The sequence below is a fragment of the Hydra vulgaris genome, chromosome 12 (genome assembly GCF_038396675.1).
Source record: "Hydra vulgaris chromosome 12, alternate assembly HydraT2T_AEP".
In the NCBI taxonomy this organism is placed as follows: Eukaryota; Metazoa; Cnidaria; class Hydrozoa; order Anthoathecata; family Hydridae; genus Hydra; species Hydra vulgaris.
In genome coordinates this window covers 55,070,001-55,087,074 of record NC_088931.1, presented here as the reverse complement: position 1 = coordinate 55,087,074, position 17,074 = coordinate 55,070,001, and the positions used below count along the sequence as shown (strand labels likewise).

Below are 17,074 nucleotides of genomic sequence, written 5' to 3'. Positions count from 1 at the left end.
CGTAACAAGGCCTGACGTAGAATTCCACTTAAATGGTTTGAATCTTACTTAAATAATAAACTTCAATACGTTACAGTTAAGAAAATATCTTCATTAACCAAAACTATAATTTTGGGAGTCACTTTAGAGTCAATATTGGGGCCTCTGCTTTTCCTTGTAAACATCAACGAACTAAACGCCTGCCTATTTTTACATACCATTTTGCTGATGATACTAACCTGTTAATTGTTGGAGATTCACTTGAAAAAATGCAGTTAAAAACTAATGAAGCCATTTTTCTGTTATTAATTAGCTTAGAACAAATAAAATTTCACTAAACGCTATAAAAACTTTCTTTAAAACCAAAAAAACAAGGAACAAGGCGCTTTCAACATAAATGGAAAAATATTAACTTCGTTGAAAACTGTGAAGTACCTTGGAGTTTGGCTGGATGAGAGTCTTTTTTTTAAGTATTACCAAGCTAGGTACTGACTAAGCTAGGTCGATCAGTTAGAATTTTAGCCAAGACCAGACATTTTGTAAATTTTGAAACACTTATGAGTATTTATCATGCCATATTTGGATCGCACCTTAGGTGTGCATGTCAGATGCATACCATAAAAATGTCCCTACAACCAACTAGTCTCACTTCAAAACAAAGCCCTTACAATTATTTACTTTCAAAATTACCTATTTGACAATTTTTCTTTGCTGTATAAATTATCAAAAACTCTCAAGCTGAATGACAATCTTTTAAATTGTTTATTTGTATGGGATTATATTTATGATAAACTTGCAATATCCTTTAAAAACTTTTTCCCTCAAATACGTAACAAGCATTCACACTTCCTAAGATCTTCTTCATGCAAGAATATCTTTGTAGAACATTCTAGGACAATAAATTTTGGCAGCGAATCGATTAAACATCAGTGCACCAATGCTTGGAACAATCTCCCTCATTCTTTTAAAACTGAAAACTAAAGTTCTCAATATATTTTTCTCAATAAACTAAAAAAAAACTATTTCGATAGCTACTAGAATAATAACATCAATAAAAGCAATATATCACTGTTAATATAATATTTTAAAAATACTCTAATATATAATCGCATATATTTTTTTTATTTTATACTTTTTTTTTTAAGAATCTTTTCATTTATCTACTGCTTTTTGCCATCCTTGTACAATGATTGAATGTGTATGTGCGTATGCATGTGTGGGTATATGTATGCGTATGTGAATATATGTGTGTATATGTGTATGTATGTATGTGTGTTAATATGTGTTAATATGTGTGTATAGGTATTTGTGTGTATGTGTATGTACATGTATGTAGGTGCGTATGTATATGCGCTTGTGTCTGTATATATATATATATATATATATATATATATATATATATATATATATATATATATATATATATATTATATATATATATATATATATGTTTGCATGTGTGTATGTGCATGGATGTATGTATATGTGTGTATATATAAGCGTATGTGTGACATATGTATGTATATATGTATGTATGTATGTATGTATGTATGTATGTATGTATGTATGTATGTATGTATGTATGTATGTATGTATGTATGTATGTATGTATGTATGTATGTATGAATGTATGTATGTATGTATGTATGTATATATGTATGTATGTAAGTTTGCATGCATAAGTATAGATATATTTAAATATACCATTGTTATTATTATCATTGTCACTTTTATTATTACCTTTATTTTTATTAACAGCATTATTTTTTAATAATACCATTATTTTTATTAATATCATTATTTTTATTAATACCATTATTTTTATTGTTATTAATACCATTTTTATTATTATAGTTATTATTAATGTTATTATTATTGTCAACATGATTTTTAGAGTTTTTATTATTTATTATTAACATCATTATTATTAGGTGTTTACACTTCATTAGTAATTATACTATTTGTAAACATCCTTGAATTGTAAAATTATGTAATTCAGAATATATTGATTGATTGATTGATTGATAATAATCTAATTAGTTCTATTTCACAAAAGAGGATAAAACAAATAGGATTTTTAAGTATAAGTTTTTTGAAAAAAGTAATACTGAAAATACTTATTAATTAATATTATTAATAATTTAAAAAATATTATAAATAATTTTGAATTCAAGAAGAAATTTTTTTATTTTCTATAAATAGAGCATTAGGATTATTTTTTTTTTTTGAGAAAAAGATATAAGCATTTAGTAAACTACTAATATTGTGTGACCGACAAAGCTATCTTGCCAGATAAACACAAGAGAGGTAGTTCTGAAAAGAGATCATAGATTAAAGACTTGTATTGTGGGAATGCAAAGTATAGATCTTGAGAGTATAGGTACTTGTTCAGCGTTAAAAAAGTTTTTAATTTTACAACACTAAAACTTGCAAATGTGGCAATGCTAATGTGTTTGTATTTGAAGTGGTGTGCCTTGATTGTGTGCTTATATGTTTTTAGAACACATATAGAATAAGCTTTGTGTACACAATCTCTTTTGTGAATTCAGTAATTTAAAAATTAAAGAAATCAAACAGGAGGTAATTAAACAAATATATAGGAATGGTTTGTTATCAAAGAATAAAATTGTTGGTCTAGTGGAATTTGAGATCATTAATGACTACTGGTCATTAGTGAATCAGGTGAATAGAAAGCTAACCACAATCACTACTTGTATTAAGAGCTAACACATTAGTGCTGGACATGAGACCAACAGAATGGAATTCAATTATCAAATGCAAAGAATAGTTACAATAAATCACAAGTCTTATCTCTTAGCAAAAAGAGCTCGGGCCCCACAATGTTGTAGGATGATTTACTATAATTTTAACCTCAAACTTATTAAAGAGCTCTGATTATCCAATGTGATTACTTTCATCCAAAGATTATCCAATGTGATTACTTTCATCTTTTACTTTAATTTGGTAACAACATTTTTATATATTACAATGTTTTTATGAATTATTTCTATTTTAGTAATCACTTTTGTTTATAATTTCTTATATTTTTATCTGCATAATATACTACGTATAAATGTGATTTGAAATAACTTAAATACTTTTAATTTCATCAATGAATAAATATATTTAAAAAGATGGGTTGTACAGAAAAAAGATACAGCAAAAAAGCTTCAAAGAAAAGAAAAAGTACACTGTTCAAAGCAATTCAAGATGATCTCTATATCTGCTAAAATAACCTATAAATAAGATTTATGTCAACCAGCTACCCAATATCAAAAATATTCTTCAATATTTTTATTTTTTGAAATCTTCAAAGTAAATCTTTAAGTTTTATGTACTTTATTTATTTACCCTTCAGTCAATCAATAGAAATATATATCTTAGGTTTTCTTTTCTTATTATAGAAGCATCAGGTTTTAATTCAGCAAAGAAATTATTGAATGTCTAATAAAAAAGGAAGCAGAATTCTAGTTTGACAGAGCATGTGAGATAATATTCAAATGTTGTGTAAATTCAGCGGTTACTGACATCTAGATAAAAGCTGGGTTTAAGTGCAATATTGTAAGTGGAAGGTCTGTTAAATTTTACACAAATTATTTATACTATGTTCTTTTCAAATTTGCTTTTTAAGTAACTTCAGCTATGTAATAATTTTTCAGTAAAAAGATCCTTAGACTCATTAAGAAATACATCAAAATAAAAGAGTTGAATAAATTAGTTTGGATTTTTAACATTGTGAATGGGAATAAAAAATAAGTAGGTTTCCTTATGGAGTGTAATACCTCAATTTATATATCTGTCACTCAACTAATTGGCATGATAATGAAAGATCAGTGAAGAACAGAAGGAAAAAAAGAAAGTGTAGCCTTTTATGAAGACCAGAGATCTGAAAGAAATTTGACTGCATAGTGAGATAAAGAGTTAGAACTTAAGGATCGGAGAAGAATAGAAAGATTCGAAAAAGTTTAGTCTTACTCTTCATTTTTTCTTCATCACCAGGTGGTAATCACTCTTATCTGATGTTTTGTAGCAATTTATGTTTTAAATATTTTTTGTCTGAACGCAATGCCATTATTAATAACTTATTGTTATCCTGTTAATTTTTGGTGACATTAGCAATTTTTAATTTATATGATCATAATATATTTATGATTATAACTTTAACTTATCATTCAATGTTTATGTCGTTAAATAACATGATTTTTAAATTTGTTTGCACGCAACATTTCTGTACGCAACATGAAATTTCTGTACATAACATGCAATGTTTGAACGTCTTTCAATCAATCAATCAATAAAAATTTATTGACAGGCTCAAGGCCCAATATAATAAATATACAATGGGTAAAATAAAGTGGATTATAACAAAACAAAGACTATCGCACTTGAATATAAACAAAACCCAAGAAAAAAATAGTAATAATAAATAAATAAAATAAAGATAAGAAACTAAAGTGTTATAAATATAACTCAGCTCTCCATTTAAACATCAGTGGAGACAGCAAGAACCTGTCAGAGTTAACAAAAGCTTTTATGACGAGGTTCTCACTATTCTGCAGCAGTAACAGTGAGGAGAACTGTTGCTTGCGAATTACAACATTAAGCGAATGGGCACCATGTTTCACAAATAATTCACTTGCACTGTTCCATGGTGGCTTGTTTAATATCAAGCGAAGTGCATTATTATCTGCAACACATAGGCAACGAAATGAGTGTTTTCTCTAAAGATACCACAGCTGACATCCATAAATTGGGCTGCAAAAGGCATTTAATAACATGATCTTTGTTTGTATCTGTGCAGAGCTGAACTTTCTACGGATGAGGTCAGCTTTAGCATAGATAGAACGCACGTGTTTCAAAATATCTTTGTCATCCTGCATATCGTTTGAGATCAAGTGACCCAGATATTTATAATGACTAGTGTATGTGAGAACCATGCCAGATAATGTGAAACTAGGGCTATTTATAAGAGGTTTATAAATTTCAAAAAACATTATTTGAGACTTAATATTGTTATATGTCATGTTTCACAGCATAACTAGAGCATAAATCAAGTAAGATCTGGAGACCTTTGGCTGAGGGTGCACATAGGACAATATCATCAGCATAAAGAAGATGGTTAACATGAGAAGGACCCAAGCAACAGCCTACGGTAGTTTTATTGAGTAAAACACTAAGATCGTTAATATATATATTAAATAGAAGAGGTGACAGTACATCTCCTTGTCGCACTCAATTACTGATATTAAATGTTTTGGAAAATATTCCACCCCAAAGGATCTGAGCTGTTTGACCAGCATACCAGACAATAAGTAAGCGTAAAGTTACACCAGAGATAATTTTAGATAGTTTCGTAAATAGTGTATCAAAGCGAACTTAAGTCTTTGTCTTAATGTCTGAATGCAACATAAAATGTCTGAAGATGACATAGTGAAGTATTTCTAACTTAGGGCATACCTTAGTTCCAACATCCAATACACTATTTGCATTATCCTATATAAACAAATATCTGTATTTTTTATGTTTTTAAATTCAACGTATCAAACAATAAAAACAACTGTTAACAAAAGTTAACAATTGAGGAAATTAATTTAGATTAACCATTTAAGCTTGTCATAATTTATATTTTAATACTATTTTATTTTAGATATGGGATCTAGATTTAAAAAATTTTGTGACTCTCTTCCAGATCACAAAGTAAAAGAAATGAACCAAGAAATGCTTCTTGAGAAAAAACATGACACAACATGATCAATTTGAAAAACGACGTAAAAGGGACAGAGAAGCAAAAAAAAAAGGAAGAGAGAGGCATAAAATTCATCCACCGATCGACAAAAGATCGACAAATATTTTTTTACACCGCAGTCTTCTGGTAAGGCAGTAAACTAAGTTATGAAGAGTTTACCAACGGATGAAGACTGTCGGTAGGTTGTGTTTGTAGAAGTGGGAAAAAAGGATTGGTTTGTGAGTAGTTAATAATGATGGACCAAGTAGTACACTTATAGAACAGAAGAATTGCCTCACTCCAATAACTCATAATTTTTATGAACGCAACGATTTTTTCCAACAGGCACCTGGCATTAATGATGTTACTATCAGTAAAGTCACTCGGGAGAAAAGACAAACTCGTCATTTGCTATTCACACTGAAGGAATCATTTGGAATATTCAAGAATGACAAAGCTGGTGTGTCTGTGAAAATTTCATAATTCGCTTCCAGCAGACCATTTTATGTTAAGTTCCAAAGAAAAATTCCAGAAAATGTATGCGTGTGTGCTATACATGTGAATTTTCAGTTTATAATCAACTCACACACCACTATATTTGGTTAACCTACACATCAAAATTTTGTTTGCGATCCATCCCGCAAAGAGTGTTTGTTTCTTTTTTGTGAACGTTGTGGTAATCTTCAATATGAGAAGTTTACTGAATGCTGGTTGGAACTGGTGGATGGTGCAGATGAAGTGACGTTTGAACGCTGAAGCGGTGTGTTTAAGGAAGTTTTAACAATGCCCTTTACTGAATTCACGTAACAATTTTTACTAATTTGCCTGCTTTTTTGAGGCACTGCTTTGTAAAGTGAATTCAAAGTGTTTATTTTCAAATTACACACAATCAGGCATCTAATTGAGGCTCAAAAAATAGAAAAATTTGCTGGTATAAAAATAATTTAAAAAATTTTGATAGATCAAGGATTATAATTATTGGATGCTAGCTTATATTGGTTATATATATTGGTTAGACTATCCTTTTTTAAAGCAAGGCATAGCATCAGCCATTTTTTTAATGATGGAAGCGTATCACCAAAAATACAGTTGGTAATCTCCCTAATAACAATAATAAGTCTGTAAGGCTGTCAACAAAGTACAAAGACTTAAGCATAAACTTCTCCATTTTTTTTTTTTTTTTCTAACAATTCATTGGCCATATTATTTTATACATTATTCATAGGCCATATTATTATAATGTCATCCATTGAGATTAGAAAAATTTTCAAACATTCACTACACCAAAGATTGTTATACTTAATACTTTTAACACTTAAGCATTACACTTACCCTCCAACTGAGGACAGTTTCATAAGGAAATTGTTTGCATACTGCCAACTCCCAAAAATATTGGATCTATCTGCCACTTCCCAAAAGAACACCTTGTCAACTGTTTAAGTAGCTTAAGATTTGCATACCTTTTTGTTGATATATATATATATATATATATATATATATATATATATATATATATATATTATATATATATATATATATATATATATATATATATATATATATATATATATATATATGTATATATATATATATATATATATATATATATATATATATATATATAAATATATAATTTTTTATGTAAATAAATATTCTTAACTATTTTTTTCTTAATGTTAGAACTATTATTTAATATTTGTGAATACTTTATGGTTTTATTCAATTAGGAACATAATAACAAAATGTTGAGTTCAAAGCAAAGTACATCAAAAGAGAAACTGAGTTAAAAGTGAAACTATCAAAAGAAAAAAAAAGCTTAAAAGAATTAGAGTGGAAATTCGAAAGATATAAAAAGGCAGTCTCTTCAAACAATGTTTCATTAGCTTCTAAACAAACCGAATTTTTTTTTTTTCAACAAAAAATTTAAAATAGAAACTTTTTTAAGTGTTTGTGATTAAACATGATTTAAATAATGTAATGCAAAAACGCTGCATAAACCTCAGTTTGAAATATCTTTTTAATTTTTAATCTCTCTTCCTAATTTTAGCTTTATTTCACTTGGGTTTGACAGGCTCGGTCTAGTCCTTTGATGCATATTTTTGCATTTTTTAAATTATTACTATTGTTATTTATTAAATTTTTCAAATCCTTAACTCGATCTATATTATTCCTTATTAATCAAAAATCAATTTTGATATATTTTAATTCTTATATATTTTGATATATTTTAATTCATTTTCTTAATGTTATTAATTTATCTTTACATTGTTAACAATTTTTAATCTGGATTCATGCAACAAAATGGAAAAATCCAATGAGTTTAAAATGAGTTAAAAAGCTGGTGTTGTAATAAAATAATGATATGCTATGAAAACTCTATGACTAACTTAAAAAGATTTGTCACAGAATTTGTTTTAAGCAACAAGATCATCCTCATTGAAATAAAAGAAAAAGTGAGAAAAGACACAAAGCTTTTAGCAACTTCACAGTGCAAAAAAACTTTTTAAAAATATTCTCCGGCTCAAAATGGTTTAAACTAATTTACTAAAGAACTCAGGGATGTTGATAAAGTTCATCATACCCTAATTCATATTTTTCAATAAAAGTTAAAGCTTTTGGACAAGGAATTGATTTTTATCTTAATGTAAAGACTTGCTGGAACATAAGTTAGATAATTCTTGAGCAAAAATAGTTAAGGCAACTCAAAAGAATTTATTAGAACTTAAAGCAGATTTAAATTTAGGCAATAAGTTAAACTTCAATGTCTTTAATAATTTACTAGAGGCAATGAAACTTGTATAACTAACTGCAGAGAATCTTAGTAGAGAAGATTCAACACTGTTGAGCGCTGATATTATAATAGAATTTATGGTTGAGAAGCTTTTTTTAGTAAAATTAATTATAAACTGATTCCTAATTTTAGGCTTTGAGTTGATAAATTTTGGAATAGAGTTATCATCAATTTATATTTCAGCCTTAAGAACTCTGCAGTAGTAGCATCCTGAGCTAAAATAAATTTTGCAGGGATGTTGGCATCTTTTTGGTGTTAATGATGTTAAATTTATTGAAGCAATTGCCAATAATCTTACAACCAAAATCTTAATTCTACAAAAAGATTTTATTATATAAAAAAGAACATTGAATTACCAGCCATGTATAGAAAGTCTACAGAAACCTTTTTATTGCATTATTAACAATCAAGTCCACAACTACAAATGCTGAAAGTCTTGAGCTAACAGTATGCAACAAATTGCAACAACATATTGGTGATCTTTGTAAAAAACTTGACCAAACAGTATACTTTTATTAGTTTTAGTTAATCTTTATTTACTCATCGGAGTTTTTACTTTGCATTATGTTCTTTTTATTTAAATTATTGTTGTCAAGTTAGGTAGCTATTGCAAACTATTACTTTAACAATCTGTTGTGGTCTCAATGCCATTCCGATAGAATAATAAACTTTCAGCTTTTATGTTCAGGTACATTAGAATCTTTCAATCAGCTTAAATTTTCAATTTTTTCAGTGTTAATAAAATTAGCTTATCTTTTCTTGTCTATCAATCTATCTGTGAATGACTTCAAAGAACAACAATTTTAAACACCTTTATTATTTTTTCTTCATCTTTAATATAATCATTTTTTCAAATTCTAAAATATTTACTTTAATTTCTTGACATTTTTATCTCTTATTATTATTCTTATGTTGTTGTTATTACTATAATTGAATCGGTGAATGTTAAAAGGGCGACAATGTAAATTTAAAAAATTGAAAGTCCAACAATGTAAATTTTCGGAAATCAAAGAAAAACTGCATTTTCCCCCATAGTATATTTTTGGTAATGGTTTAATAATTTTTTTTCTGATGAGATAATGTTTTTTACCTTTAAAAAAAATTATTAAACCATTAACAAAAATTTATTACGGAGGGAAATGCAGTTTTTTTTTAGTTTCTCAAAAGTTTAGATTGTTGGACTTCTGCCCTTTTAACATTCACCGATTCAATTAATGTTATAACCATTGCTTTTTTTTTTGCTTTTTTTTTAAGCTTCTTTTTTTTAATACCCGTTATTTGTTTTGTTTACTTTTTATTTATATGACTACATGATTGTTATTAGTCATATTTAATAATTGGTATTCCATTGATCATACTTCTGTATAAGTGACACTATATTTACCATTAATTTATTATTTTAAAATATTAAGATGCCTATAAAAGTTATTATTATTATGTTATATTAATATATATATATATATATATATATATATATACATATATATATATATATATATATATATATATATATATATATACATATATACATATACATATATATATATATATATACATATATATATATATATATATATATATATATATATATATATATATATATATATATATATATATATATATATATATATATATATATATATACACACACACATTAACAAGTGAAAAAAATAAAAAAAACATTACAATTTATCCTCATCAAAGGTTTTTGAATGTGCCGAACAAAATTTCTGATCCAATTTAAACAGATATCTGATTTTCAGATACCTGTTTAAATTAGATCAGAAACCAGATTTATCCAAATCTAAAACTAATTATACAAAATTAACATCTCAGTATTTAACCACCTGGTTGTAAAATAGCATTTGTCTTGGTTTTAGCATTTCAGTGAGTGTGTGGTGCATTTAAATTTTTTCTTACCAGAAAATTAATTATTTTTTGCAAAAAATGTACTTTATAAAAATACATAAAAACAGTTACTGAAAGAATAAAAGTATATAAAAACATCAAACAATAAACATAAAAAATGTGCAAGTTTTAATAAAAGTAAAAAGTTTGTTTCTCTTAGCAAAGATAAAATGAAGACCTTGAAAATTTTTTAAACGCATTCTTTATTTTTTAAACTTTTATTTTGTACTTACATATTATTTACTAAATTAATTAACTTTAAATTAATTAAAAAAATATAAACAATATTTTAAAATTGTAAAATGCATATATTTAAGTATACAAAAAGGTCTATTTTCATTTTATTAAGTTTTTTTTTTGCCTTTTGCGTCAATATCCAGTTATAAGTGGCTGTTTTCATAGTCACATGTGTTTTAAAAACACATTATCCTGTGTTCTATAATTATAGCAACAATAAATATTTACATAAAACGAATACCTAGACATTTATTTTTAAAAGAAATAATAATAAAAATATTTAGTAAATAAAATAATAATATTGTATATATATTTATATAAACGGTTCTTAAGCAAAATTCACAATTTTTATTTTTACTTTGCATTATTTTTTCTTCTTAATAACTTGAGATTTTCAATTTAAAATGATATTAATGATAATATTAATAATAATGATAATAAAAATAATAACAATGATAATAATAATAATAAAGATGTTTATTTTCTAATTATGTTTTATTGATAGTCTTGTGAAGTTAAAGATTTGCTTTCAAATACAGTTAAGTCTATTCAATTTTTAAATCTGCATCAAGGTAGTATTCAGCCAATTTCTTTAGAGAATTATTATGATTTATGATAAGACCTATGATGCTTTAATGATGGAGAAAAACAAAATTAAGTTGGAGTACGAAGAACTTAGTGACAATTATAATCAAGTACTAAAAGTATCAGAACAGTACTACGCTGTAAAGAAAGAGAATTTGGAAATGTTGGCAGTACTTGAAGAAAAAAATGAACAAATAATTTATCTTGAAAGCCAAATGGCCAATAGATCTGTTATCATTGAACCATATAATGGTAAAGAATTTAATGAACTAAAAAATGAAAATTGGCAATTGAAAAACAGAATTAACGAATTGAAGGAATTGATCAAGCAACTCCAGCAGGTTTATTTTCCTTTTTTAATTTTGTTAATTTTCTACTGTATGGTTTCCATGTAGCTGCTATTTCTAATCATTTTATTTTCATCTTTTTCGCATTTTATTTTTTTCACGAGACACACTTAAAAACTAATGTCTATTTTTGTTTTTGCAATGAATCATTATAAAAAAGTTCTATCTGAAGCTAAGTTTCAGTTTAGTTATATTAAGTCTAACATTCCATTTTGATTCTATGTGTCTTACCTTATTACATCTCCCAAGGATAAGGCACAAATGAACATTTTCTCTATTCGACTCTTGAACCTAATGGCCTCACACTTTCTTGTCATTTCTAAAAAACAGGTTAATCAATTGTTATTTCTTAAAAACAGTTTAATCAATTAGACATCCAATTAACTTTAGTATTCATTGCTTAATTTATTTCTTTTTTAAACATATCTACTGTTTTTTGTCCAGACAACATTCTTGTCATAGTCTTCTTGTCATAGTGTTCTTTAAAACTCTCTTTAATACACTGTAAATTACTTAATAAGTACTTAACTTAATATTGTTTTCCTGTCTGCTAGAAAATATCATCTGGGATAGAAAATATCATCCAATTTTTAAAAAAATCTGGTTAATACTCTGACTCCTCTATCTATTGTCCAATCCCTCTATTATTAGTAAGCTCTTTGAGTCTTAAATTTACACAATTACTAATATCTCATCTTGAATCTAGTAACTTTCTGTGTGATTGTGAGTGTGAATACATTTTTTTACTCCAAATTCCTTTCTTTAACTCTACTAACCTCTAATTTGTCCATATATTAAATACTGTTGCCATATTTGGGTTGCTTTTTCTAAAGATGGTTTTTCACTTATTGACAAAGTCCAAAAATGTATTGCTATTATCCCATCATCGCAAAATTGCATCACTTTCACTTTTTATCACGGTGGTTGTTCAAACTAGCTATCATTTTTAGAAAGTGTACTTTTCTTGAAAAAATATTTCATTATTAAAACATGATTTAAAAAAAGGGCATTTTAAATCGCTTTGGCGATTCACTACATACATCGGCTTTCTTATAGCAATCTTTTCGTTCATTATTCTTCATTATTTTTCTTCTTTTTCTAAAATCTAATTTTTAATTTAGCTATTTTGAGTTAATTTTTATTACCAAATTTTAAGAAGATTTCCTCTATAATGGTTTCGAGATAAATCCCTAATATTGAAACTGTTATCCAAATAAGAGTTTCAAGATAAATAATTTTTGCTGTTTCTAGGTAAGGTATGCAACCCATCGTCTTTAGTTCCTTCAACCAGAACTCATTCCTGCACGACTCATCATTCAGCAAAGTTATAGTGTATTTTTCTCTTCATGTTCACAAAACTTTTATTCATCTTCTTTCTTCACATATCCTTTAGAACTCTGTCATGCTTTCATGTTTTCATAACTCCTACTGTTTACAGTTTTTTAAGTCTTCTGTCAATTGCTTCCTTTCTCTTTAACTCTTTGTACTCTGCTAACTTCCAATTTAATTGTTTTCTCTTGGCAGTGAATTAGTTTGAATTAAAAAAAAACATTTTACAAAGAATTTTGCTTCATTAAAAAAAAATAATTCAAGTAAACTGTTATCTATAAGCTTTTGGAAAGATTTGCTTTAATGTCTAAAAAACATTTTTTGTAGGATAAAACTGATTTACTCCAAGTGGGGAATAATCAGAGCGTCTATGACCATCTTGTATTACAAAACAAATTAAAAGAAGCAAATGCACCTAAAACACAATTAAGTGCAAACTATACTAATAGTCAACAAGCAGAAAATCAAATGATGACAAGGTCTGTTTTTTATGTTAAGTTGTTTTGGTCACACCAATTTTTTAATATTTTGTTAAGGTTTTCTTGTTACTTTACCTTTGATAAATCTTGTTTTAATACTTTCTTATTTAGTTTTTTTTAAATTGCTAAAACGTGTTATTTTGTATGTGGAGGATTATGAGATGCATGGGTGGAATAAAATTGTGTAAACAAAATAAAGTGTGCAGGTCTCCCACATGTCCTGAAATTCTTTGAATTTCTGATTTTTTCAAAATACCTGTGCTGAAATGTCTTAAATTGTCGTAGTTTGTCTTGAATATCCTAACATTTTTAATCACATTTTAAAATATGTCTTGGCTAGGCATTAGCTCATTAGGAATGCATGGAGGTGATGCACATATGGAACAACCTGGCCTGTTTTTCTTAGCTTAGATAGTTTTTTTTATCAAATGTACAAATGTGTAAGTTGTTAAGTAACTAATTTTTGAACTAATTTTTGATTAAATATTTAATTCATAATATTTGTACTTTTAGGTATTTGTTCTTTTTATTGTAATATATATGGGTCATTCCATATATAATCATTTTAAAAAAAAAATTTGAAATTGAAAACAACTGAAAATATTCATACAGGTTGTTAAGGCATCGTCAGTTAAAACATCTGAAGAGACAACAAAATATCTCTTGGTAATGTAGGATTTTCCTATAATTTGGAATCCAAATAGATTTTTGCTTACGGAATTTAAAAAAACTTATCTTAGGTCTCGATTGCCTAAAGAAATGCTTTGTTTATTCTGTTGTTTATTTTCAATATTATTGACATATAAATTATTGATTTTTGGAGCTAAAATGGAAGCTGTCACCGAAATCTTCTGGCAAAAATATTTATTGTATATCATTTATTTATCTTAGATCTAATATAAAAAATTAGATTCATGTATTGTCTTTCTGACATTTGATCATAGTAAGCACTTAAAGATAACATCTTTTCAGATTTTTGAAAACCTACTTTTTGTAATAATGGAAATGAATTGTTTTTTAAAACAATTTTTTTAATTAAAACTTCAATATAGTGTTATTTATTAACAAGTTTAGCACATATTTAGTCTTGGGCATATAAAGGGGAAAAAGGGAGCTGCAATTTATCCACAACTCTCTCCCTCACCTCCCATCGGATTTAAAGAAAAAAGTAAAAATATTCTAAAAACAGTTACTAATAACATCAAAATAAATTACAGCAGTATTATTTTAAATGGTTATATTTTTATTTATTTTGTTGTAACCAACTAAAACTATATTCTTTAAATTTAAATCAGACTTGTTGAATGTATGACCTGATTTTGTTGTTTTAGAAGTTGAAAACTTCTAAAAGTGCTAAACTTCGGAGTTTAGCACTTTTAGAAGTTTTCAACTGGTTCATGTGACTTCATAAATCTGACTTTGATATCAAGTTTATTTACAACTTCAGCAATTCCTATCCACCAAAATTCGTGTTAAAAACATGAAATATACTCCTTTTTCTTAACATTTAATCAAATCTCATAATTATTTTTGTTTTTTGGAATAATATCAAATAGTTCAGTATTTGTATCCACACTTGTTTTTTTAAACATACTGTACTTAAACTAATTGAAATAAAATGATGATACATCCTTTTGTCAGGAACTGTTCTACCATCTAAATATCTTTTTTCTAAATTTGCTAAAGATTGGTCAATATCCTCCTTTGAAAATAGTTTAAAAAAAATGCCAGTTAATTTGGCTTTACAAAAAGAGTACATTAAACTAACATCAAAATCTGCCCATTAGATACTCATTTTAGATTTTCTTAATAAATTACTCTTTTAAAATACCATTATTGGGGATTTACCATGGCTGGCAGCAAAAAATAGCCATTTATTCATCTATTCAGCATTTAAATCAAATTCTCTACTGTTATGACAAAGGTTGATCAATTTTTTAAAGTTTTAAAATTTTGCAGTTCACCCATTAAACAAATATTTTAAAGTTTATAGTTTACACGTTATATGTCTGGTAGATTTTCTTTGATAAATTTAGTTAAATCTTCTTAAATGTTATAAACAAACTCTGTGTCACAATTAACTTCTTCTGAAAGATAGCAGAAAGATTTTAGTTTGAAAAATACATTTTCTTGAAAAAAAATTACAGTTGTAATTATGTTATCCAGTAATAACTTTAAACTTCATCCTGAACAACAAATTGATAATTTACAGCAAAATCTCCTAAAATTAAACTCGTCTAATTAAACATTTTGGTTTATATTTTCTTAACAGTTAATCAAGAATCTCCTTTTTTGTTTTTGCTGTAAATGAATAGGTTGTCAATGCTCTCACATAAGAAGTCATTAAACTCATCTAGTGATAATGATTGTAACAGTAGTGTCATACAATCAGTACTCTTCAGTTATTTGAGTACTACATCTTTTTCTTCTTATTATCTATAAACTCATGCTCTAAACAACTTTTTAATGCTTGAATACCAGAGCATAGCTTACATCGGTGCAGCATACATACAAACTTTAAGTTTTCAAAATTCTTAAAAGATGTTATTTTTGAGTGCTTACTTAGATCAATACAGAGACAATACATGAATCTAATTTTTTTCAGTAAACCAAAGATAAATTAATAATATACCACCCATATTTTTGCCAGAGATTTCAAGTGACAGCTGACATTTTAGCTCTTAAAGTCAATAAATTACAAGTCAATAATTTTGAAAAAACTTGAATAAATGAGTAATTTGATTCCTTGAGTAATAATCTATTTATGTTCCAAATTTTAGGAAAATCTTTTAAACCATTTTCAAGGTATAACTTGTCAAAGTTGCTTTGTCGTCTCTTCAGATAATCACAAAAATACTAAATCAACATTTTTTCAATTGACAATATCTTCACAAATCATGCATATATCTAGCTAAATTTTTTTGCAGTTATTATCTATTTAATATAGACTGCAAATGATGTAAAAATAAAGAAATTCTAAGAGAAAAGGGTGACATGGTCTATACTTCATATAAAATGACCAATATGGTATTATTTTTCAGCATAGTGCAAAGAAAAAGTTATTTGTAAAATAGAATGGGATAGTTCAGATATAGTAATGAAATAAAACTTTCTAAATGGTGTGAAGCAATGAAAGGTAATATATTCTCAGTCTACTTTAGAGCTTGTCAAAAAACATTAAAGCATATCAAATATGGGTATAGGACAATTTATTCCAGTAAGAAACATGAAGAATGTTTAAAAAATACTGAAGGACAATCATTGCTTGTTATTCGTCCTTAAGTAAAACTGTGACATTGCAAGTTAAAAGAAAAGGAAGGATAGGCTCCTGTAAGTGAAGAAGAAAATGTCAGAATAGCTAAATTACCGTTTGCACTTAAACTAGTACTACTTACTACTTAATCTAGTAATTTGCAGTTAAATTGGTAATTAGTCTTTGAATTTTTTTTCTATAAGTCCTTTACATTATACTTTGATAAAACAACAACTCAACAAGTAAAAAAAGAAATGGACAAATTAACTTGGTTCCTGGTCCCAAAAGTGGAATGTAGATATGTGTTTATATCTCTACATTCCACATACTACAGTGTTGTAGTGTGTGTATGTATATATATATATATATATATATATTTATATATATATATATATATATATATATATATATATATATATATATACATATATATATATATAT

The 17,074-nt window shown here is 26.6% G+C and overlaps 1 protein-coding gene across 2 annotated transcripts in view; it reads left to right on the top strand.

Moving 5' to 3' along the window:
- Nucleotides 1-17,074, top strand: part of LOC136088842 (optineurin-like) — a 53,380-nt gene that overhangs the window by 16,527 nt on the left and 19,779 nt on the right. For both annotated transcript variants that reach the window (XM_065813758.1, XM_065813757.1), the window contains exons 2-3: nucleotides 11,146-11,566; nucleotides 13,229-13,380. In XM_065813758.1, coding sequence (XP_065669830.1) covers nucleotides 11,246-11,566; nucleotides 13,229-13,380 — 473 coding nt within the window. In that variant the 5' untranslated portion in view covers nucleotides 11,146-11,245. The remainder of the gene's footprint in view (nucleotides 1-11,145; nucleotides 11,567-13,228; nucleotides 13,381-17,074) is intronic.